This window comes from Phyllostomus discolor, chromosome 10, assembly GCF_004126475.2.
Source record: "Phyllostomus discolor isolate MPI-MPIP mPhyDis1 chromosome 10, mPhyDis1.pri.v3, whole genome shotgun sequence".
Classification (NCBI taxonomy): Eukaryota; Metazoa; Chordata; class Mammalia; order Chiroptera; family Phyllostomidae; genus Phyllostomus; species Phyllostomus discolor.
In genome coordinates this window covers 58,094,875-58,120,000 of record NC_040912.2, presented here as the reverse complement: position 1 = coordinate 58,120,000, position 25,126 = coordinate 58,094,875, and the positions used below count along the sequence as shown (strand labels likewise).

At 38.1% G+C, this 25,126-nt stretch overlaps 1 protein-coding gene across 1 annotated transcript in view; it reads right to left on the bottom strand.

Annotated features, from left to right (window-relative positions):
* HECW1 (HECT, C2 and WW domain containing E3 ubiquitin protein ligase 1) overlaps window positions 1–25,126 on the bottom strand; it is a 583,340-nt gene that overhangs the window by 322,397 nt on the left and 235,817 nt on the right. The window contains 1 exon segment of the mRNA XM_028525426.2: window positions 21,477–21,544. Within this exon segment, the coding sequence (XP_028381227.1) occupies window positions 21,477–21,544 (68 nt within the window).

The following is a 25,126-nucleotide window of genomic DNA, read 5'->3' as shown; positions in this document are numbered from 1 at the left end:
GAGACCATAGTATATATACAATCTATATAGATATTTTTGCCTTAGCACCTGGTAGTCTAATTTAAAGATTAAAAATAATCTTCTGCTCAAGAAAGTTTCTACTATTATTGTTTCCATCAATCACTCTGAACTCTAATAAAAATACCTATTATTGAAGTGATGGTGCTGTATTTGTCATCCTCATTTTTTTCCCTTATCCTGGAATTTTGTCCATCATATGTGCATTCTTGATGAGATGAAGTCAGTCTACAGGTTCATTGATTTTAATAATGTAGTAGTATTTCTGTTCCTGATTGCTTTCTAAAAACTAATTTTAATTCTATGACTGTACTTTTTAGAACGATTATAATTATTTTTATTGTTGTTCAATTACAGTTGTCTCTATTTCCTCCCACCACTCTCACCTGTCAACCTACCCTGACATCCCACCCTCAATCATATCCTCTTTGTTTCTGTCTATGGGACTTTCCACAGGTTCCTTGATCCTCCTTCCCTTCCTTTTCCTCCATGATTCCCCACCCTCTTCCTCTCTGGTTACTGTCAGGTGTACTTTATATCAATGCCTCTGGTTATATTTTGCTTTTTTGTTTTGTTGATTAGATTCCACTTAAGGTGAGATCATATGGTATTTGCTTTCATTTCCTGACTTATTTCACTTAGCATAATGCTCTCCAGTTCCATCTATGCTGTAACAAAAGGTAGGAGTTTCTTCTTCTTTCTGCTGCATAGTATTCCATTATACAAATGCACCATAGCAACCGATTTAATTTTGGCTATTTAGGATGCTTACAACACTTTGCTATTGTAAATTGTGCTGCTATGAACATTGGGGGTGCATAGGTTTTTTTGAATTAGTGTTTCAAGATTCTTAGGGTATATCCAAGAAGTGGAATTGTTGGGTCAAAGGGCAGTTCCATTTTTAGTTTTTTGAGGAAATTCCATACTGTTATCCACAGTGGGCTGCACCAGTCTGCATTCCCATCAACAGTGCACTATGATTCCCTTTTCTCCACACCCTGACCAGCACATAGTGTGTGTTGGTTTGTTATGATAATCATTGACTGGTGTGAAGTGGTATCTCATGGTGGTTTTAACTTGCAACTCTGTGATAGCTAGTGACACTGAGCCTCCTTTTATATATCTCTGGGCCCTGTGTATCTCCTCAGTGGAGAAGTGTCTGTTCAGGTCCTTTGCCCATTTTTAATTGGATTGTCTGTCTTCCTAGAGTGGAGTTGTGTAAGCTCCTTATAGTTTTTGAAGAACAAGTACTGGTCCAAGATATAATTGGCATATATATTTTCCTATACGTTGGTTCCCTTTTCATTTTGCTGATGTTTTGTTTAGCCATGCAGACACTTTTTGTTTTGATGAGGTTCCATTTTTTTTTATTCTTTCTTTCATGTCCCTTGCTCTAGTGGATGTATTGGTGAAAATATAGTTGCATGGAATATCTGAGATTTTCCTGCCTATGTTCTCCTCTAGAGCCTTTTGTGGGGTCATGACTTATATTTAAGTTTTGTATCCATCTGATTTTATTTTTGAGTCTGGTATATGTTGGTGGTCAAGGTTTTTTTTTTTGGTTGTTTGTTTGTTGTTTTTGCATGTAGCTATCCACATCTCTCAACACCATTTGTTCAAAAAGGCTATTTTTACTCCATTTTTATGCTTCTTGCCCTCCCTTTGTTAAATATTAATTGACTATACAAACTTGAGTTTATTTCTGTCTCTATTCTGTTCCATTATCTAGGTTCTGCTCTTATGCCAGTACCTGACTGTTTTGATTACCGTGACTTTGTAATATTGCTTAATATCAGATATTGTGATTCCTCCTACTTTTTTTTTTCAAAATTGCTGCAGCTATTCAGGGACCTTTATGGTTCCATATACATTTTTGAAATGTTGGTTCTACCTCTGTCACATATGTCATTGGTATTTTAATAGATATTACATTTAATCTACAAATTGCTTTTGGTACTATGATTATTTTGATGTTAATTCTTCCAATCCATTAATAGGGTATATACTTCCATTTATTAATGTCTTTCTTAATTCCTTTCTTCAGTGCTGTGTAGTTTTGTGAGTATAGGTCTTTCACCTCCAAAGTTAGGTTTATTCATAAGTACATTAATATTGTTGCTACAGCAAAAGGGATATTTTTCCTAATTTCTATTTCTGATATTTCATTGTTGGTGTACAAAAGTGCCTTCAATTTCTGAATATTGACTTTGCATCCCACTATTATGCCAAATTTACTTATTAGGTCAAATAGTTTTTTCTAGTTTGTGTGTGAAGTGTATAGGGTTTTCTATGTACGTGATCATGTCATCTGCAAAGAATGACAGTTTTACTTCATCTTTCCAATTTGCATGCTTTTTATTTCTTTGTCTTGTCTGTTCTCTGTGCCTAAAAAGTCCAATAATGTGTTGAATAGAATTGGTGAAAACGTACATCCTTGTCTTGTCCCAGATCTTAGTGGGAAAGCTTTTTGCTTTTGCTCATTGATTATGATGTTGGCTATAGTTTCCCTTATACAGCCTTTATTATGTGAAGGTATGTTCCCTTTATCCCCACTTAGCTGAGTATTTTTATCATATATGGGCGATGTACCTTATCAAATGCTTTTTCTGCATCTATTTATGTGATCCTGTGATTTTTGTCTTTCATTTGATTTTTGTGATGTATTACATTTATTGATTTGTAAATATCATACCATCCTTGCATTCCTGGGATGAATCCCACTTGATCATGGTGTATGATGTTTTTAATGTATTGCTGGATGCAGTTTGCCAATGTTTTGTTGAGGATTTTAGTGTCTATGTTCATCAGCAATATTGGCCTGTAGTTTCCTTTCTTTCTTGTGTCTTTATCTGATTTTGGGGTTATGATAATGCTGGTTTCATAAAAAGAGTTTGGGAGTCTTTACTCTTGGATTTTTTAAATAGTCTGTGAAGTATAAGGATTAGATCTTCCTTAAAGTTTCTGTAAAATTCTCCTGTGAAACCAGCTGGTCCAGGCTTTTGTGTGCTGAGAGTTCTTTTTTTTTTTTTTATCATTGCTTTGATTTTGCCAGCTGTTATCGATCTGTTCAGGGTTTATGATTCTTCTTCATTCAGTTTTGGAAAATTATATTTTTCTAGAAATATGTCCATATAACTCAAGTTTTCAAATTTCTTGGTATATAGTTGTTCCTAGTTATTTTTACTAAGCTTTTTTATTTCTGTGGTATCAGTTAATCTCTCCTCTTTCACTTCTGACTGTGTTTATTTGGGTCCTCTCTTTTCCCTTCTTCTTTTTTTTATGAGTCTGGTGAAAGGCCTGTCAATTTTGTTTATCTTTTCAAAGAACCAGCTCCTGTATTTATTTGTCCTTAGAATTTTTCTTTTAGTTTCTATGTGTTTTAATTCTGATCTAACCTTGGTTATTTCTTTCTTTCTACTCACTGTGGGCTTTGCTGTTGTTCCTATAGTTTTTGTAGTTCATGTAGGCTTCAGTTGTTTATTTGACATGTTTCTATGTTTTTAGTTAGGGCTGCATCAGTATCAAATTTTCTCTCAGGACTGCCTTCACTGTGTCCATAAGTTTTGACTGTTGTGTGTTAATTTTAATTTGTTCCCAGAAGCTTTTTGATTTCTTCTTTGATCTCATTTTTAACCCATTGTTTAATAGCATGCTATTAAATCATCACAAATTTGAGTGTTTTTTATTTTTTTCCTTGAGGTTGGTTTCTAGTTTCAGGACCTTGTGGTCCAGGAAAATGCTTGATATGTTTTCAATTTTCTTCTATTGTTGAGTCTAGTTTTGTGTCCCATCATGTGGTCTATCTTTGAAAATGTACATGTGCATTTGGAAAGAATATGTATTTTCCTTCTTTGGGATGTAGGGTCTGTATGTATCAGTTAAGTCAATTTGATCTAGGGCATTGTTCAATGCTGCATTATCTTCATTGATATTTTGTTTGAAAGATCTATCTATTTTTGACAATGAGGTATTGAAATACCCTAGTATAAATCTGTTGCTGTCTATATCTTTCTTGAAATACTCCAAGGCCTCCCTTATATATTTTCATGTGCCTATGTTGGGTGCATATATGTTTATAATGTTAATGTCTTATTGGTAAATTTTTCCCTTGAGTATTATGAAGTGTCATTCTGGGTCTCTTTTTATGGCCTTTGTCTTGAAGTCTATTTTGTCTGATATAATTATTGCTATTGCAGCCTCTTTTTCCTGTTAATTTGCTTTGAATATATTTTTATTCTTTCACTCTCAGTCTGTTTAAGTCTTTTGTTCTGAGGTAGGTCTCTTGTAGGCAGCATAAGTGCAGGTCATGTTTTCTCATCCATTGAGCTATCTTATGTCTTTTGATTGAAGCATTTAATCCATTTAAACTTGAGGTTATTATTAATAGGTGTTTGTTCCTTTTTCCCCATTTGTACCTGTGTTCCTCTCTCTCTCTCTCACTCTTTTGTTCCTCTTCTTATAGCAGTTCCTTTAATATGTCTTGCAGTGCTGTTGTGGTGGAGGTGTATTCTTTCAGACTTTTTTTTCTGGGAAATTCTATTTCACCTTCCATTTTCATTGAGAGCCTTGCTGGGTAGAGAGTGTTGTTTGCAGACCTTTGCTGTTTATTACTTGGAATATTTATTGCCATTCAATTGTAGCTGGTATTGTTTCTGTTGAGAAATCAGCTGCTAGCCTTATGGGAGCTCCCTTGTATGTTACTCCCAATTTCTCTCTTGCTGTTTTTAAGATTTTGTCTTTGTAAAACTGGGTATTTTAATTATGATGTGCCTTAGAGTAGTCCTCTTTGGGGTCATCTTGATTGGGACCCACTGTACTTCTTGAACTTGGTTGACTTTTCCACTCTCCAGGCTAAGAAAGTTTTCTATCATTATTTTTTAAGCAGTTTTTTCATCCCCTGTTCCTTTTCTTCTCCTTCTGGTATTCCTATGACTCAAATGTTCTTGCATTTCATGTTGTCCTCCAGTTCCCTGAAGGTATCTTCATATCTTTTTGGTCTTTTTGTACAGCTGCTCTACCTGGGTATTTCTTTCTACCTTGTCTTCCAGATCACTAATTTGGTCCTCTGCTTCATCCACCCTGCTTGTAAGCACTTTTATTAAGTTTTGTTTACACATAATATATTCATTTTTCCTGGTTCTTGTTTATAGTTTCTATTTCCTTTTAAATACTGTTGTAGTTCCCACTCAGTTCGCTGTAATTGTCACTGAGTTTCCTGAGCATTCTTTTGAATTCTAATCTGATAGTTTGCTTGTCTCCATTTCACTTAGCTCTTTTATTGAAGAATCTTTGGGTTCTATCTTTGTCTCCCCATTTTAGGTGACTCTGTTTATTTCTGCAATTCCAGATGTTCTGCTTTGCTAGCTGCCTTTGTAAGGTGAACTTCTGTGGTAGGGTTCTGTGGGACTCAGTGGTGCAGTCTCTTTGATGTCTTTGTCTGGATGTTCTAGGGTTGCCCTTTCTTGTGTTTGTGTGGGCTCCATTGTTGTACTTGGGGTGTACCCTTTGATGGCTCCTCTGTTTATGGGTTCTCTGCTCCAGCGGGTTTACTGATATTTACAATGCCCATCTTGTCTTGTATATTCTTGTACAGGTGTTGGGTAACAAAGCATTATTACCAGACAACCAAACCTACACCAGCAAAAACAACCCCCCTACCACTCCAGCAATCTCAACTGCAGTTGAACTGAGATTAATAAAGATGAAGAGAGACTGTAGATAATACGACAAAGGTAATATGAGATTACTAAATGAGGGGAAATGTTGTGTGGTAAAAGGGAGGAAAATTGCTAAAAGTCGTGATACCACCAAGGTGAATAAAGAGAGAGAGCCAAATTTACAATGTAAATAAAACTCAAAAGGGCAACAAGAACAATGGGATAAGGAGAGGGAAAAGTCTACTATGAGGTTTGAAGTACATTTGAAAAGGTATTGGACCAACAGGAGCAAAATCACAGGTAATCCACATCAGGGTCAGTAGAACACAACAGCTGAATAAAGTTAATATAGTTGGAATAGGAGTAAGAATATTGTAGAAAAATGAATATGAGATATCTACAGTAAGGAAAATGATTTTGAGAGGAAGGGGAATCAAACTAATAATAATGAGTTAAGCCCAGGTTGAGAGAGGAGGGAAACATGGAAAGAGCAAACAATGAAATAAACATCCTCTCTCAACTGTTCAGGAGAGAGGTGAAGGTGAAATAGGGTAAGACAGGGGGAGAGTATTCTATGGGATTTAAAAGTATAAACAAGGAATGAACAAATAGGAGATCCTTAGGAGAAGTACAACAATAACCAAATTTTACCCAATTAGCCATTGTTTATAACAGGTGAAAAGAAGTAATATTGTTTTTAGAAGGAAAAAAGAATGTGAGCTGACTTAAGAAAGAATGCTTATGCAAAGTTAGATGGAGGAGAAATAGTGAGAGTAATGGATAGAAATTTGGTGTAATGTGAGAGAAAAGAAAGTTAATCACAACAGTAATAAAGCTCAGGAAAATGGTGAAATAGAATAAGACCAGGGAAGTGTGCTGAGTAGGATTGGGAATAACAATAGTATGATAAGAAACATATATGTTAATAAAAAGAATAAAAAACTAAAGACAAAGTCATGTGTTATTTGGAATAAGAGTGAAATGAAAAAAGAAAAATTAAAATGCAGTGTGAAAGGGATAATAAAAAACAAATCAAACTATAAATTAATTAAACAAAAACTAAATGAATAGAAAGAAGATAATAAAAGGAAAAAAATACTTAAGCCCTTAAAGATAGCAAAGTGAAATCTGTCTCAGTCGTTGGTGTTTACCTTCTGACTTCTTTCTGGATATGTCTCTGGTTTTCTCACAGCTCCAGGTCTTATTGTCTTACTCTTGAAAAAGAAAAAAAAAGCCTCCTGCTGATTTTAAACTTGTCAAACTGGTTTTTTCAGTTCTTCAGGAATCCTGCAGGCAGAGGGTTGCAGGGCTCTGTTTTTCCTTTCCTGTGGTTCTGCAATCATAGAGGCTCAGTGTGTGCTACAACAATCATTGGAGCCAGCTTCTAGACCATGCCCTCAGAGCACCGTGTGGCCTGTATTGCCCAATTTGCACATGTGCCAAGCCAGTGCCAACAAGACACTTCATTTTGCAATCATTTGATCAGTCTGTGAGGTTCACTGAGTGGGAGCAAATCGTGCCCACACTCCTCCTTCTTTACTGGCTAGTCTGCTGAGTGTGAGGTCCCTGCACAGTGGCTCAATTCCCCTTTTGAGGAACGTCCCCTTGTGTGTCACCTACTGCTCCTAAGAAGCACCAGGCTTTCCATACATTCCAACTTTCTGACCAGTCCAGAGTGTACTGGGTATGGCCAGTCAAGGTCCATCTCTTCTCCCTGCTTCAGTTGATACCCAGTTCTTCACTTTCTCTGGTACTGTCCCAGACTGCGACCAACACCCCTGTTGGGGTGCACTGCCAGCTGTGTGTCATTTATTGCCTTTTTATCCCCTCAGGGACCTTAAATGTCCAGACCTCTCTTGGTGCAGATCTGGGACTTTCCTGCTCTGGCAAGGGAGGGAGCCTCTAGGTTGCTATCTCTGACCTGTTTCTCCTCCAATGCTCCTATGGCAGGCACAGTCTCTGATGTAAGTCCCGGGAATCTTCCCATCTGCCTACAAAATCTCCTTACCGCCTATTTTTAATCATGTCCTGTACACTTTGGCTTCCAAACTTCATATCACCTGGCATTCTGTTCACTGTTCACTCTGTTCTTTGGAAGATCGGCTAGGTGTTCCAGCTGGGGTGCATGAGCAAGTGTTCTCAGCTCCCCTTGCATTGCTATCATCTTCCTATCCTTGTAAAATTTTTAGAAATATTTTTAAATCTCTCCTTGATTTGATAAAAATGTCTTTCCCCCAAAGAGGACCACAACCCAATTCCTGGAACTTGGGTCTATGTCACCTTACACAGTAAATGGGATTTTGCAGAAATTATTAAATTAAGGGTCTTGATTGAGGTGAAGAGATTATTCTGGGTTTTCTGGGTGGGCCCAATTGTAGGTAATTATGAGTGCTTATAAAATGCAGGCAGCAAGGACAAAGTGAGGAGAAACTGATTTGTCAATAAAATAGAGATTGGAGTGATGCAGCCACTAGCCAAAAATGAAAGTAGACTCTAGAAAGTAAGAGACAGGAAATAGATTCTTCTCTGGAGACCCCAGAAAGGAACCAGTCCTGCTGACACAGTTTTAGTCCCTTAAGATTCACATTGCACTTCTGACTTCAAGAACTCTACAAATATATTGTGCTAAGTCAATAATTTTGTGGTAATTTGTTATATCAGCAATGAGAAACAAATACATTTGGCCGTCTAGGTTTTTATTTTTATCAGCTTCAAAATTACCCTTCATCTTTCTTTAACTTGGAATTAGTTAATAGATCCCACACTTTCTTTTATTTTATTGAGAGTATAAGCACAGGAGAGTTTAAAACTTTACTTCTCTTCCGTAGATACGTGTCAATACATTATTTCATTTAATCCTGAGTTGTGTCCCTCAAAATTTTTTTATATTATACTTTTTTCATTACAGTTTAGTCCCCTTATACTCCCTCTCCCCTGTAATTACCACACTGTTGTCCATGTCCATGACTCATTTTTTCCTTTTTGCTCTATTCCTCCACCCCTCTCTACCCCCTCCCTTAGCTGTCATCCTGCTTATATGTATGAGTCTGTCTATGTTTTGCCCCTCTTAGTTCTTCAGATTCCATATATGAGTGAAATTGTATTGTATTTGTCTTTCTCTGACTGATTTAATTCACTTAACATAATGTTCTCCAAGTCCATCCATACTGTCACAAAGGGTAAAATTTACTTCTTTTTAATGGTATAGTAGTATACCATTGTGTAAATGTCCCATAGTTTTATCTACTCAACTACTGATGGATGTTTAGGATGCTTCCATATCTTGGTGATTGTAAATAGTACTGCAATGAATATAGGGGTGTTCATGTTCTTTCAAATTAGTGTTTTGGGTCCCTTAGGAATATTGCCAGAAGTAGGATTACTGGGTCAAAAGGCACTTCCTTTGCAATTTTTTTTGAGGTATCGCCATACTTCTTTCTACAATGGCATGCACCAATCTGTATTTCCACCAAGAGTGCAAAAGGGTTCCCTTTTCCCACATACTCAGTCAAGACTGTGCTTTTTGTTGTTGTTGATTTATTTATAATAGTCATTCTGACAGATGTGAGATGATATCTTACTTTGTTTTTAATCTGCATTATATGCTGAAACTGACATCGAGCATCTTTTCATATGGCCATCAGTATATCCTCTTTGGAAAGTGTCTATTCACATTCTTTGCCATCTTTTAAATTGTGCTATTAATTTTTTGGTGTTGCGTTCTGTAAGTTCTTTATAGATTTTGGACATTAACTCTTTATCAAATATGTTAGCAAATGTTTTCTTCCATTCTGTGGGTTGCCTTTTTATTTTATTGATCATTTCCTTTACAGTACAACAACTTTTTAGTTTGATGTTGTGTCATTTGTTTATTTTCTCTTTGCTCCCCTTGCCTGGGGAGATATATCACAAATGATTACTATGAGCTATGTCTGTAATTTTGCTACTTCTGTTTTTCTTCTATGATTGTATGATTTCAGGCCTAACATTTAAGGTTTTAATCCATTTAGAATTTATTCTTGTGTGTGGTGTAGTAAGGTGGTCTAGTCCCACTTTTCTGCATTTTTCTCTCCAATTTTCCCAATACCATTTATTGAATAAAGCTACCTCTGTCAAATATTAATTGATTATAAAGTTCTAGGTTTTCTTCAGGGTTCCTTATTCTATTCCACTGAGCTATGTGTTTTGTTTTATACCTGTACCAGGCTTTTGGATTATCATGGCCTTATAGTATAGTTTGATATTAGGTAGTGTGTTTATTACTTGCTTTCCAATTCCTTGCCTTTTATTTACTTTTCTGTTGTGATTGCTGTGGCTAGGACTTTTAGTGTGATGTTGAATAAGAAGTGAAAAAGGGACATTCATGTCTTGCTCTGATCTTATGAGGAACACTTGTAGTTTTGCCCCTTGAGTATGATTCTAGAACTAGGTTTGACATGCGGGCCTTTATTATGATTAGGTATGTTTCCTCTATTCCCACTTTGCTGAGACTTTCGATCATAAATAGGTGCTAGGTTTTATCAAATGATTTTTATGCAACTATTGATAATGATCATGTGTTTTTTTATCCTTCATTTTATGTGGTGAATCACATTAATTGATTTGAGAATATTTTGCCAACGACACATTCCCTGAATAAATCTACTTGATCATGCTGTATAATCTTTTGATGCTTTGCTGTATTCCCATTTGCTAATATTTTTGTTGAGGATTTCAACATCTATGTTCATCAGATATATTGGCCTATAATTTATTTTTTTTGTCTTTATCTGGTTTTGGAATGAGGATAATACTGGCCTAGTAAAATGGACTTCAGAGCCTTTTCTCCTCTTTATTTCTTTTTTAAACAGTTTGAGAAAGAAGGGTATTAGTTCTTCTTGGAATGTTTGGTAAATTCACCTATGAAGCCATGCAGTCCAGGGCTTTTGTTTGTTGGGAGTTTTTTGTTTGGTTGTTTGTTTGGTTGTTTGTTTTATCAGTGCTCCAAATTCACGAGGTGTAATCTGTCTACTCAAATTCTTCCTGATTTTAGTTTTTGGAAGATTGTATGTTTCTAGGATTGTATGTTTCCCATTTCAACCAGGTTGCCCAATTTTTTCTGTATTAAATCTTCATAAGATTTAATGAAGTGTCAGTTGTATTCCTCCTCTTTCATTTCTACTTTTATTTAGTTGGGTCCTTTCTCTTTTTCTTGATGAGTCTGATTAAAAGTTTGTCAATCTCATTTATCTTTTTCAAAAAATAGCTCTTGAATTCATTGATCTTTTCTATCATTTTTACACTCTTTTGTTTATTTCTGCTCTGATCTTTATTATTTCCTATAGGGGACCAATCCGTGTGGCATGGGAATGTAGCCCAGCCCCCACTCTGAAAGACCAGTGGGGAGTGAGGTCTGGCACACAGGAGCCAGACCCATGGATAGGTTCTCCCATGGGGAAACAGGCCTGCCTTGTGCCTAGGCTGCTATGAGACTTGCTTTTACTAAAACTCCCTCACCCTGGATTGAGGCAGCAAATATTTACTGCATATCTACAAAGTAACTTCCTAAAATCTGTGCTAAACCTCCCAAGTATGGAGTGTAACCAGTTCAACCACTTTTCCCCGTGATCCATAACATCCTTCTCTTTGAGGTAATTAGCAACACTTTTTCCTATAGCAACCTGTGCATAGTACATGAGGACCATCCTGGAGGAAATGTACCCAGAGAAGCAATAAAAGTCTCTCTAGGCAGGGGTCAAGGCCCTCTGTCTCACATAGAGAGTGGCCACGCCATTCCTTTTTCTCCACAGGGCTTCTGCTGTCCAGTGAATTTGTCTCTCACAGGAAAAATACACAGACTTCACAGGCCAGAGTCCACATCAGTTTCCTTCTACTCTGGGCTTTGTTTGTTGTTCTTTTCCAAGTCCCTTTAAGTGTAAATTTAGAGGTTTATTAGAGCTTTTTTCTTCTTCTTTTGGGATAGGCCTATAATGCTATGAATTTCCCTCTTAGGATTTCGTTCCCTGTGTCCCACAGATTTTGGAATGTTGCGGTCTCCTTTTCTTTTTTTTTCCAAAGTCTCTTGATTTCTTTGTTAACCCATTTATTGTTTAATACATGTTATTTAGCTTCCATGTCTTTATGTGTTTTTCCGTGCTCTTCTTGTGGTTGATTACTAGTTTCAGAGCATTGTGGTCAGAGAAGATGCCTGATATAATTCAATCTTCCTAAATTTATTGGAAATTTGTTTTGTGTCCTAACATGTGGTCTATCCTAGCAATGCTCTAAGTTCATTTGGAAAGTATGTATATTCTGCTGCTTTGAGGTAAAATGCTCTGAAGATATCAATAAATACATTTGATCTAGTGTGCCATATTTTTATTTCTTTTTTTATTGTTGTTCAATTATAGTTATCCCAATTTTTCCTCCATTACTCTCCTCTGCCTTATCCACCCACCACCAATCACATTCAGTCCTCCCCTCACCCATTGTATTTGTCTTTGGGTCCTTCATACATGTTCCTTGACTTGACCCTTCCCTTTCTTTTCCCCTTTATCCCCCTCCCCCATGCCCTCTGGTTAAACTGCTTTCTCCTTGTCGATTTTCTGTCTGGAAGATATATCCATTGAAGTCAGTGAGGTGTTAAAATCCTTGACTATGACTGTATTTCTGTTGATCACTCCCTTCATGCACATCAAGATTTGTTTTACATATTTAGGTGCTCCTATGTTGGGTGTTTACTAGGGCTGTGCCCTGTATTTGGATTGTTCTCTCTATTAGTATGTAGTGTTCTTCTTTATCTCATACTATATAGCCTTGAGTTTAAAGTCTATTTTGTTGGATATATGTATTGCTACCTCAGTTTTTTCTCCCCTTTCCATTTACATGAAGTTTCTTTTTCTATCCCTTTAACTTTTAGTGTGTGTTTATCTTTCAATACAAGGTGGATATCTTGGCGGCAACACATATAAGGGTTGCCCCTTATACAATCAGCTGCCCTATGTCTCTTAGTTGGAGCATTTAGGTCAATTACATTTAAGGTGATTATTGATAGATATATATTTAGTGCCATTTTATTTTTAGACTATTTTCTGTTGTTGTTTTCTTTCTCTTTCCCTTGCATTTCTTCTTAAAGGAAATCTTTAACATTTTTTGCAGTAGTGGTTTGGTGTTAACAAAGTCCTTTATCTTTTTCTTGTTGGAGAAGCTCCTTATATTAAATGATAGTATTCTTCTTTGATTTTAAATGATAGTATTGCTAGGTAAAGTAGCCTTGGTTGTAGGTCCTTGCTTTTCACCCCCTTAAATATTTCACACCACTCCCTTATGGCCTGAAATGTTCCTGTTGAGAAATCAGATGACAGTCTAATCTGTGCTCCCTTGTAGGTAATGACTTGGAGTTCTTTGGCGTCTTTTTAGTACTCTCTCCTTGTTTTTAGGTCTTGCCACTTTTAATATAACGTGTTTTGGTGTAGGCCTCTTTGGGATCAATAGGTTTGGAACACTATGAGCTTCCTGGACTTGAGTGTCTATTTTCTTCACTAGATAAGGGAGGATCAGTTATTATTTTTTTCTTTTTTAAATTTTATTTTAATTATTGTTCAAGTACAATTTTCTACCTTTTACTCCAATCCCAGCCCACCCACCCAGCCCTCCCCACATCCCTTCCATTTCCCCTCCCCCTAGTTTTTGTCCCACCACCCTCCCCCTAGTTTTTGTACAGGTATGCTTTATACTTGTTCCTGTAAACCCTTCCCCTTTTCCCCTGAAATTCCCTCCTTCTCCCCTCTGAACACTGTCAACCTGTTATCTATTTCAGCTTTTGTTATATTTTGGTTTGTTTGTTTGTTTGTTTTGCTGAATTAGATTCTTGTTAAGGGTGAGTCATATGATATTTGTCTTACACTGCTTGGCTTATTTCACTTAGCATAATGCTTTACAGTACCATCCATGCTGTTGCAAAGGGTAGGAGCTCCTTCTTTCTTTCTACCTTGCATAGAATTCCATTGTGTAAATGTACCATAGTTTTTTGATCCATTCATTTACTGATGAGTACCTAGGTTGCTTCCAGCACTTGGCTATTGTAAATTGTGATGCTATGAATATTGGGGTGGCATAGGTTCTTTATGGATTGTGTTTCAGGGTTCTTAGGATATAATCTTAGCAGTGGAATTGCTGGGTCAAAGGCAATTCCATTTTTAGTTTTCTGAGGAATTCCATACTGTTTTCCACAGAAGCTGCACTATTTTTTATTCCCACCAACAGTGCACTAGGGTTCCCTTTACTCCACAACCTCTGCGGCACTACCTGTTTGTTGATTTGTTTATGATGGCCATTCTGACTGGTGTAAAAGTGGTATCTTATCACGGGTTTTAACTTGAAATCTCTCTGATGGCTAGTGATGCTGAGACTCCTTTCATATGTCTCTGGGCCCTCTGTATATGCTCCTTGGAGAAGTGCCTGTTCAGGTACTTTGATGAGTTTTTTAATTGGATTGTTTCTCCTCTGGTTGTGGAGTCCTGTGAGTTCTTTATATATTATGCAGACCAATCCTTGTCTGAGATGTCATTGGCAAATATATTTTCCCATACAGTTGGTTCCCTTTTCATTTTTCTAATGTTTTCTTTATCCATGCAGAAGATTTTATTTTGATAAAGTCTCATTTGTTTATTCTTTCCTTTATGTCCATTGCTCAAGGGCACATATTGGTGAAAATATTACTGCTAGGAATATCTGAGATTTTTCCTGCCTATCTTCTCCTCTAGGACTTTAATGGTATCCCCACTTATATTTAAGTCTTTTATCCATCTTGAGTTTTTGTGCTTTTTTTTTTTTTGGTATGGTGTACGTTGTGGTCGAGTTCCTTCCTTCCTTCCTTCCTTCCTTCCTTCCTTCCTTCCTTCCTTCCTTCCTTCCTTCTTTCCTTCTCCTTCTTCTCCTTCTCCTACTACCACTACTAATACTTCTTCTTCTCCTCCTTCTTCTTCTCCTTCTCCTCCTCCTCCTCCTTCTTCTCCTTCTTCTTCTTCTTCTCCTTCTTCTTCTTCTTCTTCTTCTTCTTCTTCTTCTTCTTCTTCTTCTTCTTCTTCCTCTTTCTTTTCTTCTTCTTGCATATAGCTATCCATATCTTTCCAACATCATTTGTTGCAGAGGCTATTTTTATTCTACTTATGCTTCTGCCCCCTCTGTCAAAATATTAATTCACCATAGACACTTAAGTTTATTCTGGGCTTTTTATTCGTTCCATTTATTACGTGTCTGTTCTTATGCCAGTAACATACTGTTTTGATTACCGGGCCTTATAATATAGTTTGATGTCAGGTATGGTGATCCCACCTACTTTGTTCTTTGTGAAAATTGCTGAGGCCATACTGGGTCACTTATGGTTCCATATAAATTTTTGAAGTGTTTATTCTATATCAGTGAAATATGTCATTGGTGTTTAATAGGAATTGTATTGAATCCTATATATTCTTTGGGTAGTATGGACATCTTGATGATGTTAATTCTTCCAATCCATGAACATAGTATCTACTTCCATTTATTTGTGCCTTCCTTAATTTTTTTCTTCAGTGTTGTGTAGTTTTCTGGGTACAGGTCTTTTACCTCCTTAGTTAGCTTTATTCCTAGGTACTTTATTTTTCTTGTTGCTCTAGCAAATGGGGATTTTTCCTGATTCTGTTTCTGATATTTCATCGTTGTATACAAAAATGCCTTTGATTTCTGAATATTGACTTTATATCCCGCTGTTTTGCCAAATTCACTTATTAAGTTAAGTAGTTTTATGGTTGGATGGGGCTTAGTTCATCCTTACACATTTTTAAAAATTTTCCTCTGAAACCATTCAATCCAGGGCATTTGTGTGCTGGGTGCTTTTTGATTACTGCTTTGATTTTGTTAGCTGTTATTGGTTCTTCAGGCTTTCTGCTTCTTCTTCATTGAGTTTTGGAAGATTATATTTTTCTAGAAATTTATCCATTTCACCTTGGTTTTCAAATTTCTTGGCATATATTTCTTCATAGTAGTTTATGATAATCCTTTGTATTTCTGTGTTGTCAGTTGTAATTTCTCCTCTTTCATTTTATATTGTGTTTATTTGGGTTGTCTCTGTTTTTTCTTGATGAGTCTGCTTAAATGCTTGTTGATTTTGTTTATCTTTTCAAAGAACCAGTTCATGGATTTATTGATCCTTAGAACTGTTCGTTTTGTCTCTATGTTGTTTAATTCTGCTCTGACCTTGGTTATTTCCTTCCTTCTGCTTGCTCTTGGCAGTCTTTCTTGTTGTTCCTACAGTTCTTGTAGGCATAGGGTTAGGTCTTTTATTTGAAATGTTTCAATCTTTTTTAGGTAGGCTTGTATCACTATGAACTTCCCTCTCAGGATTCCCTTTGCTGTGTCCTGTAAGTTTTGGATTATTGTGAGTTCATTTTCATTTTTCCCACAAACTTTTGGATTTCTTTCTTGATCTTATTCTTAACCCATTCATTGTTTAATACACAGGAGGTAAACAAGAGACTGTATCTGGCCTTCCACCTTGTTTGATGCAGCCCAGAACCTTCTTTCTACCCTGCAGCAGCACCAAGCTCTTGCTTAACTGTTAAGGAATAGTTACATTTATACAGTCCTAAAATTGCATTTGACCCTTTGAAGACAACCATGATACTGATGTGGTTCCCAGTGAAAATGTGTTTGACACTCCTGGTTTAATAGCATGCTATTCAATCTCCATGAGTTTGAGTTTTTTCCTTGGGTTGGTTCTAATTTCAGGCTTTTGTGATCTGAAAAGATGCTTATATAATTTCAATTTACATTTAAAGTTATTATTGGTAGGTCCTTATTCATTGCCATTTCATTGCCTTTGTACCTACCTTAGTTCCTTTTGCTCTCATTGCTTTTCTTCCTTTTCTTAGACCAGTCCTTTAGCATATCTTGCAGTGCTGGATTCATGGAGGAGTATTCTTTTAGCCTTATTTTGTCTGGGAAGCCCCTTATTGGCCTTCCATTTAATTGAGAGCCTTGCTGGATAGTCTTAGTTGCAGGCCTTTGTTTTCATTACTTAGAATATTTCTTGCCATTCCTTTTTGGCTTGTAATGTTTCTGTTGAGAAGTCAGCTGCTAGCCTTATTGGGGCTCCCTTGTATGTTACTTCCTGTTCTCCCTTGCTGCCTTAAGACTCTCTCTTTGTCTTAATTTTTTGCTGTTGTATTTATGATGTGTCCTGTCTGTTAGCCCCTTTGGGTTCCTCTTGATTGGGACCCTCTCTCCTTCCTGGACTTGTGTGGCTTGTTCTCCTCATGAAATTAGGGAAGTTTTCCATCATTACTTTTTCAACAGGTTTTCTATCCTTGCTTCTCTTCTTCTCCTTCTGGTATCCCTAGTATATGGATATTATTCTGTTTCATATTGTTCTACATTTTCCTTAACCCTTTGTCATTCTTTGTTAGTCTTTTCTTGGTCTTTATGAAGTTTTTTTCCACTTTGTCCTTCAGCTCACTAACTCAATCCTCTGCTTCACTGAGTCTTCCTTTGATTCCTTCTACTGTGTTCTCTTATTAAGAAATTGTATTCTTCATTTCTTCTTCATCCTTGTTGATTGTTTCTATATTCTTTTTTATTCTGATATAGTTTACAGTAAGTTCCTTGTAATTTTCCTGTGGTTTTTGGTAATTTTCACTGAGCTCATTGAGTTTCCTGTAACCACTATTGTGAACTCAATATTTGATAGTTGACTTGCCTGTATTTCTTTTAGCATTCTTCCTGAGGATTCCTCTTTCCTTTTGATTGGGTGTTATTTCTTTATCTTCACATTGTTTTTGGTACTCTTCTTGTTTGCTTCTATTTCCTAAATTGATCTGTTTTTCTTCTGACTTTGTGGTTTGAACATCTATGGCAGTAGGCCTGTGAGGTTCTATGGTGGCACTCTCCTTTATCACCTGAACTTGATGTTCTTGGGATGTCCTTTATGCATTTTATGCTGGTTTTCTGGATATAATTGGGTTTTGATTATTTTTTGGCCATTCTTTTATGGGTCCTTCCCTGCCACTGGTTGACTGGCCCACTATGCCCACCATGTTGTGTGTGCTGTTGTGCAGGTGCTGCCTGAACAAAAGCACAAAGCCCAGCAAAGAAACCCACACCTGTAAATATAACCTCCCCACACAATCCCAGTATTAATAGCAAATGAACCATTATTAATAAGGGTGTTACAAGATTAAGACTATCATAAGAAAGGAGAGTCGCTATGAGATGACCTACTGAAAGAGAAATGATTTTGATAGAGTAGAGGGAGGAGCACTAATAAGAGTTAGAAGTTGGTGAATGGAAAGGAGAGAAGGTAAGGTATACCTCATGAATAAAGAAATGGAATGAAGAGTGTGGAATGGAGTATGAGAAAGGAAACATATAATATTAGGTTTAAACAGGAATTAAGCCCTGGCTGGTGTGGCTCAATGGACTGAGCACCAGCCTGTGAATCAAAGTTTTGCTGGTTCAATTCCCAGTCAGGGTACATGCCTGGATTGAAGGCCAGGTCCCCTGTGGGGGACAGGGAGAGGTAAACCACACATTGATGTTTATCTCTGTCTTCTACTTCTTTCCCCTCTCTCTAAAAATAAATAAAAATCTTCAACTTAGAAAAATGTATATTTTAATTAAAGTAGTATAGAAAAAATAAAGTGAGAGAGAAAAAGAAAAAAATAAAACATTAATAAGAAAAATGTAGAAGCCAAATTAGAGAGAATGAACCACTGGAGTATTATTACCAACACAAATGAGCTAAAATTAATATAGGTGGTATGGAAATGAGAGGGGAAGGAAAAAAGAAACAAAGAAAAGCCTAAGAGATGTTTGGAGGAATGAGAAGTGATTTTGTAATGATAGAAGGATAAGGACTACTAAGAGTGAGGACAATAGCCAGACTAAATGAGGGAAACTAAATTAAAATTGAAATTAATTAATTAATTAAATTAAAATTTGGGATGTGAAGGAAAAGGAGAAAGGACAAGAAAGAAAAATAAAATGGAAGGATTAAAGAGAAATAGAAGAAAGGCAAAAAAGATAAAGGGAAAAAACAGGCTAAGACAGTAGAATTAAAATTTGAGACAAAAAAAAAAAAAAGAATGGGAGAGGGGTCCAGTAAAACTGGTTATTTGAAGTACGGATTTAGTGAAGCTCTAGAGATAACCTTCTAGGGATCCCTGTTGCATTGGAAAAACAATGCAACAACAACTACCCTACCCACAACCAATGAGCAAAATTTGTTGAAGGTATAGAGAGAACATGGGTATTTTAAGAGTCAGGCAAAAGGATGTGAAATGCTTCTTGACAACAGAATTCATTTTGAGTGTCTGTTCGCAGGAGAAATAGTAAGAGTGTGGAATGGAAACAAGTTGCAGCTAGACAGAAAACCAAAATTGGAATAAAAATATTGTAAGGAAAGAGGAAGGTAAAATGGGCTAAGAGAAGGGAGGGGCAAAATTTGTGAATTGAAAATCACTGCAGTATAAAATACAGTGACTTATACAGAAACTCATGAAATGAATGAATGTTATAAAGCTTTGCAGGAAAAAATATCACAGATCATGAAGAAGACTACATTGGCTTTCGTCTTGGTAGTCTCTTATATTTACCACTGTTTTTATCTTTCTGGATCTGCCTCTGGTGTTGTCAGATGTTGACCCCATCTGACCTTAGGCAGCCTGTTGGATACTTCCAGTGATCTGTTGACACTGGCTCTCTCCTTCAATTGTTAATTTGGTGACTCTGCACTCAACAGTCAAGTTTCAGCACAGTAGGTGGGGCCAAATCCCTCCTGGTGTGGAGGCTATTGTTTCCCCTCAGGCTACTGCTGCTTGAAGGGGAGTGGTCTTCGTGAGCAGGAAAGTTGCTGTGTATGGGGGTTGGCTCAGCATTGAATCCTGGCAGCTACTTTGTCAATTCTCTACCTACAGCCTTTGTCCCTAGTCTTTCCTCACATCTCTCTTGTCCACTCTCCCCCCTCCCCCTTTGCCAATGATCTACAGTCTCTGGATTTCTCCTTCAGTTGTTCATCTTGTCACTAGGACTCAGGAGTAAAGCTTAAGCACCAAATGGCCAGGGAAGATACCCTCCTGGGATCAGGGCTATTGTTTCCCTTCAGGCTACTGCCACGCAGAGGGGAGTGGTCTACCTGAACCAAAAGGCTGCTGTCATCTGGGGGATGGCTCAGCACAGGGATCCCTGTAGCTACTCTCTCAGTTCTCTTCCCAAGGTTTCTGTCCCCAGTCTGTCCTCAGGCATGTCTAGCCCACTCTGCCCCCACCTTTGCTGGAGCCCCGAGTAAATGGCTGCAAATGAAAGTTCGTGGCTTGGCCCTTTAAACGGCCCTTACATCTCCAACCATGTGTCTCTGGCAGAGAGCAACCATGCTGCTTTTTGTTGGTGGTTGTTATCCATGTACTTTTTGGGCTCTGGTGTTCTAGGCTGGGAGTCCTAGCTTAGGGTTTAGACTCCAATCTTCTCCAGGAGATCCAACTGGCCACTTAATTATCTGGCTGTCGCTGTCACCTGCGGGTGCCCAGCCAGCCCTCTTGAGTCTCTACCATACACCTTACCACACAGGTTGTGCTGAAGCTGGTTCTGTATGTCTAAAGTCATATGCTACTCTCTGATTATTGCTCAGTTGTTTGTTTCAGGTGGCTTCTCCACAATTGCATTGTTATTCCAGATTGTTTCTGGGAGGAGGTCAGTGTGACTTCCATTTACTCCTCCACCATTTTCCTTCTTATAGTAAGTTTTAAATTTGGGTAGAACCATATAAATGGTATTGCATTTTTAATTTCAAATTCTACATGATCATTTCTGGTATATAGAAAAATAATTGACTTTTTTGTGTGTGTGTTAACCTTGCACCCCACAACTTTTCTACAATTGCTTATCACTAAATCTTTAGACATACATTTCCTTTACTAGGGCTCACTTAAACATGAAAAGCCCCAATGACTGTCCATCTTCCAAGAACAGGGCAGGAGTGTGATCTCAGACTTCTGACATTTATGGTCTGTAACATTCATTGGTTTGAAAACAAGCTTAAGGAAATAGTTTCTCAAACTATTTCCACCAGAATCCTAGAGCTTCATGCCATTGCACATCTTCAAAGATGACTTAAGGTGGGATTGAGTGTTTGGAGCTCTGAGCTTTGCCTAGCATTTTAGCCAAAGTTAGTCATTTTTTCTTTATACTTTTAATATTGAAATTATTTTAGATTTATAGAACAGTTGCAAAGATAGTACAATACTGTTACCCAGTTTCCCCATTGTTAACATATTACAGAACTATGTTACATAATTAAAAATAAAAAACTAACTAAATTACTATTAACTATTAACTAAATACTATGAACTAAATCACAGACTTTACATGGCTTATACTGGTTTTTCCATGAATGTACTTTTTTGAGCCACTCAGTTGGGCTTAATAGATATTTTATTTTTTAAAAAAGGGTCTGTTAGCTGCTTCTCTACTCAGGCTTTCCCTTATCTCCACTATATAAAACCCTCAATTACTGCTACTTAGAAACAAAGAAAAGTGGAATAGTAGCTTCTCTTATCAACATCTCAAAGTGCTTTTGCATCTATTACTTATTGAATCTTCCAATATCTTCATGAGGTCAAGGGGAATAAAGCAGATATTTTTAATTATTGTTTTTCAGATAAAGAAATTGAGGCACAGAGACGGTGAGTCACTTTTAGGTAAGAGTCAAATTGAAGTGGGTTTCCTGTCAGTTGGTTGACATTCTTGTCCTCTCCACAAGACCTACAGGTAACCAAAACATACCCGAGAGAGGAAAAGCTGATCAGCCTCCGATTTCCTTGTTCTTGAACAGTCTCATAAGAGCCAACACTTTTTAAAATCTGCAAGAAGAAGGAAAATGAGAGACATGAAAAACAAGCATTGAAATACATATACTCCAACACAACATGCTTTATTATGGTTATTTTTCCAATTAGAGTCTATGAACAGCAGCACTGTGATTTCATTAGGCTATTTTTTTTTTTTTTATTAAAACAAGCTTCTGGCAACCTAATGCCTTTTGCCAGTAATAGAGTGGGAAATGTGTGGATGAGGCATACCTTCCAGAGAAATGAAAATCAACAAACAAAATTACTGTAATATTAGAGGCCCTTTATAACTTCTTATGTAAACAATGATATTTTACATTCAAATTTGCAAAAAAATGTGTTTATTAAAGCAGAACTTAAGGGAGTAGAATGTCAATTGATGTTTACTATTGTAATTATAATGTGTTTTCATTTAGAAAAGTATAATATTAAACTGTTCTATCTTATGATGTAAATAGTGGGCTGGCTACTATTAAATGTCTTGTGCAATTGCACTGCCAAACAGTTGGTGGCTGAAGTGAAAGTAAGGCAGTGAGAAGGTGAGCTGAAGTTGGTGAGGGATATGAGATTGACTCAAGCTGACTATAAAGAAGCCTTAGGGTGGCAGCTGGAACAGACCAGCAAGAAGCCACAGGATCCAGCTTGTTGCTTTGTGTGTGTTCCTGGGCATAAGTTTACTAGGGCTAGAGTGAGGATGTTCATTGCCCAGTCAGACTGGAATCCCTATAAGTGGGATCCTACAGCAGAAAGCAAGACAGACCTAGATGAAGAGGTAGAGATTAGACCGATGGAGCCTTGCTGCTCAGCCAGTCATTATCTAGATGCTGAAAACACAGCAGGAGAAGCCTGACAGGCAGGATCCAGCCCTCCTGTCACTGCCCTGCTGAGCTTGCATATCTGACAAATTTCAGACAGAAGGGATCTCAATCAATTGCAAGGATGGCTACTATACCTCTAGGACATAGGCACTAATGGCATTGTGCTGTCTGGAGATGAACTGACCCCATTGGCATCCATTACCACACAACCCTCACTATGGCAGTGTATTCATGGGACCATACAATGTAGTGAAAATGTCTCCTTGTTCTCCTGGTTTAAGGTGGGCTGCTGAGCTGCCCAGCCCAATGAGGGAGACCTCCTTGAGACATAGCTGCGCTGAACCTCCATGCACAAGTTACAAGCATTCCTCTGGGAAATGCAAATGCGCCAGACCGTTTGTGTGGATAGGTTTATGGACCTGGCACAGTCTCATTCACTGCTGGGATGCACAATTATATCATCCAGACTGCAACTCCCACCTACTGTGGAACTTTACTACCTGTTCTATCTACTCTAGTGGGCAAACCAGTCCAATGAACAGCCTAAACTATAGCAGATTTAGGGGAGGTGGAATTGGCAAGGCAGTGCAAGGGAGTATGGGAAGTCCAAGAGGAAAGTCCTGATGGGTTTACAATCAAGACTAAGGAGAAAGATAAACCAGTGAGTAACCCATAAACAGCAGTGAATAAGTTTGACCACTGCAGGGGAGGACTCTGGAAAAATGCACAAGCAACCTATTCGGGTTCTATGGCAACAGCTACAACCACATCAACATTGTCAACCCCTGCCTGAGGAAAAACTGAAGGTTCAACTTCCTCTTCTTCGGGCAATGGACTTCCTTTCCCTAGGGGGCCCAATAGGAAAGGGAGTAACTTCTTTGGTGCTTCCCTTGCCTTTGTTGGCTGATTTCATAGGCTCACACCAGGACAAGGGACCAGAGGTCCATCCAGAAGATAATCCATGGGGTGGCTTGTATGGCTAGGGGGGAAGCCAAGGGCCCTGATGGGTGAAGTACTTGACTTCCAGGGACCAGAAGGCACACGTGGAAATAGCTATTTACTGGTCCTCCTGCAATGTGCAACAGACTGTGGCTCTCTTGGACACAGAGGTCAAGTATACCCTTATTTACAGCAACCCAGAATGATTTTCAGGACCCCTCTTCACCATCAGTGGGTATGGAGGTCAATTTGTCAGGGTACATAAGGTCACCTTAACTCTGGCAATTGGCTGTCTGAATCCACAGCCTTATTCAGTCTATATCTCCCCCATCCCCGAGTACATCTTAGAGGTTGACATCCTCTTGGGGTTGTGGGTACAGACAGCTGTAGGCAAATTTTGTCTGTGAGTCCTGGTAGTCAAGGCAGTTCTGTGAGGGAATGCCAAATATTCCCCTGTACAATTCCCTGTGTCTCAGTGGGTAGCAAGGCAATACAAGCTGCCTGGGGACACTAGGAAATTGGGAAAACTATCCAGCAGCTAGCAAAAGTAGGCATCATTCATTCCACACACAGCCCCTTCAACATTTAAGTGTGGGCCATTTAGAAACCTGATGGCACCACACTTAACAGTGTGGTGGTAGGCTATGGGGAGTTGAACAAAGCAATTGCCCCTCTTTATGCTGCAGTGCCTAACATTGCAGACCTCCTAGACATCTTTAGCCATGAGTTAGGCACTTACCATTTTGTTCTAGACCTTGCTAATATAGGAGACCATTCTTCATGGCATGGGTCCAAACAGGACCCACGTCTATGGATAGATTCTCCCGTGGGAAATCAGGCCTGCAATATACCTAGGCTGCTTCGAGATTTGCTTTTGATAAAACTCCCTGACCCTGAATTGAGGCAGCAAGTGTTTACTGTAACTTCCTAAAGTGTATACTAAATCTCCTCGGTATGGAGTGTAACGAGTTCAACCACTTTTCCCGTTGCATTTGCAAATATCTTTTTTCTGTGATGTGAGTAGAGGCATTATCTCCTTTGTTTTCTGTAAAAGGTAACCTCCTAAAGCGAACCTGTGCATAGTAAATCGGGACCATCGTGTAATGTGCCCCCCCAAAACAATAAAGGCCTATCAAGGCAAGGGCTGAGGTTTTTCCTCCTCTTGAGAGAGAAGCCACGCCATCCCTTTTCCTCCACAGGACTCAGTAGTCTGTGTGAATTTCTCGTGCCTCATCCACAATGTGGCGGGCCCCACGAGCAAGCCAGGGCCCACATCATGCTAATGCCTTTTTTCTCTATTGATATCCATCCAGATTGCCAGGAACAGTTTACCTTTACTTGGAAGAGCTGGCAATAAACATTCACCATCTTATCGCATGGGGTATTTACACAGCCCCACTATTGTGCCATGGCTTGTGGCAGAGGACTTGGTAGCCTGACACCATCCAGAAACCTATTTCATTATATTGATGATGTCATGTTAACCTCTGATTTTCATCCAGATTTAGAGAAGGCTACCCCACTCTTGGTGTCTCATCTACAGGAGCAAGGATGGACAGTAAGGACAACAAATTGCAGGGACCAGGTTTCTCTGCCAAATTCTTGGGGGTTGTCTGGTCAGGTAAGGCAAAAGTCATGCTTTCATTGGTGGTGGACAAAATCCAAGCATTTTCCTGCCCAGCAACCCCATAGTAATTGCAGGAGTTCCTTGGATTCTTGGGATATTAATGAGGACCCCAGGTTCCAATAGGCTTCTAGTTACAGCTGTGGAAAGGGGATGAGGCAAGGTAGACTCCCACTGAACAACTCAATGCCATATATCAGGCTCTTTTGGCAA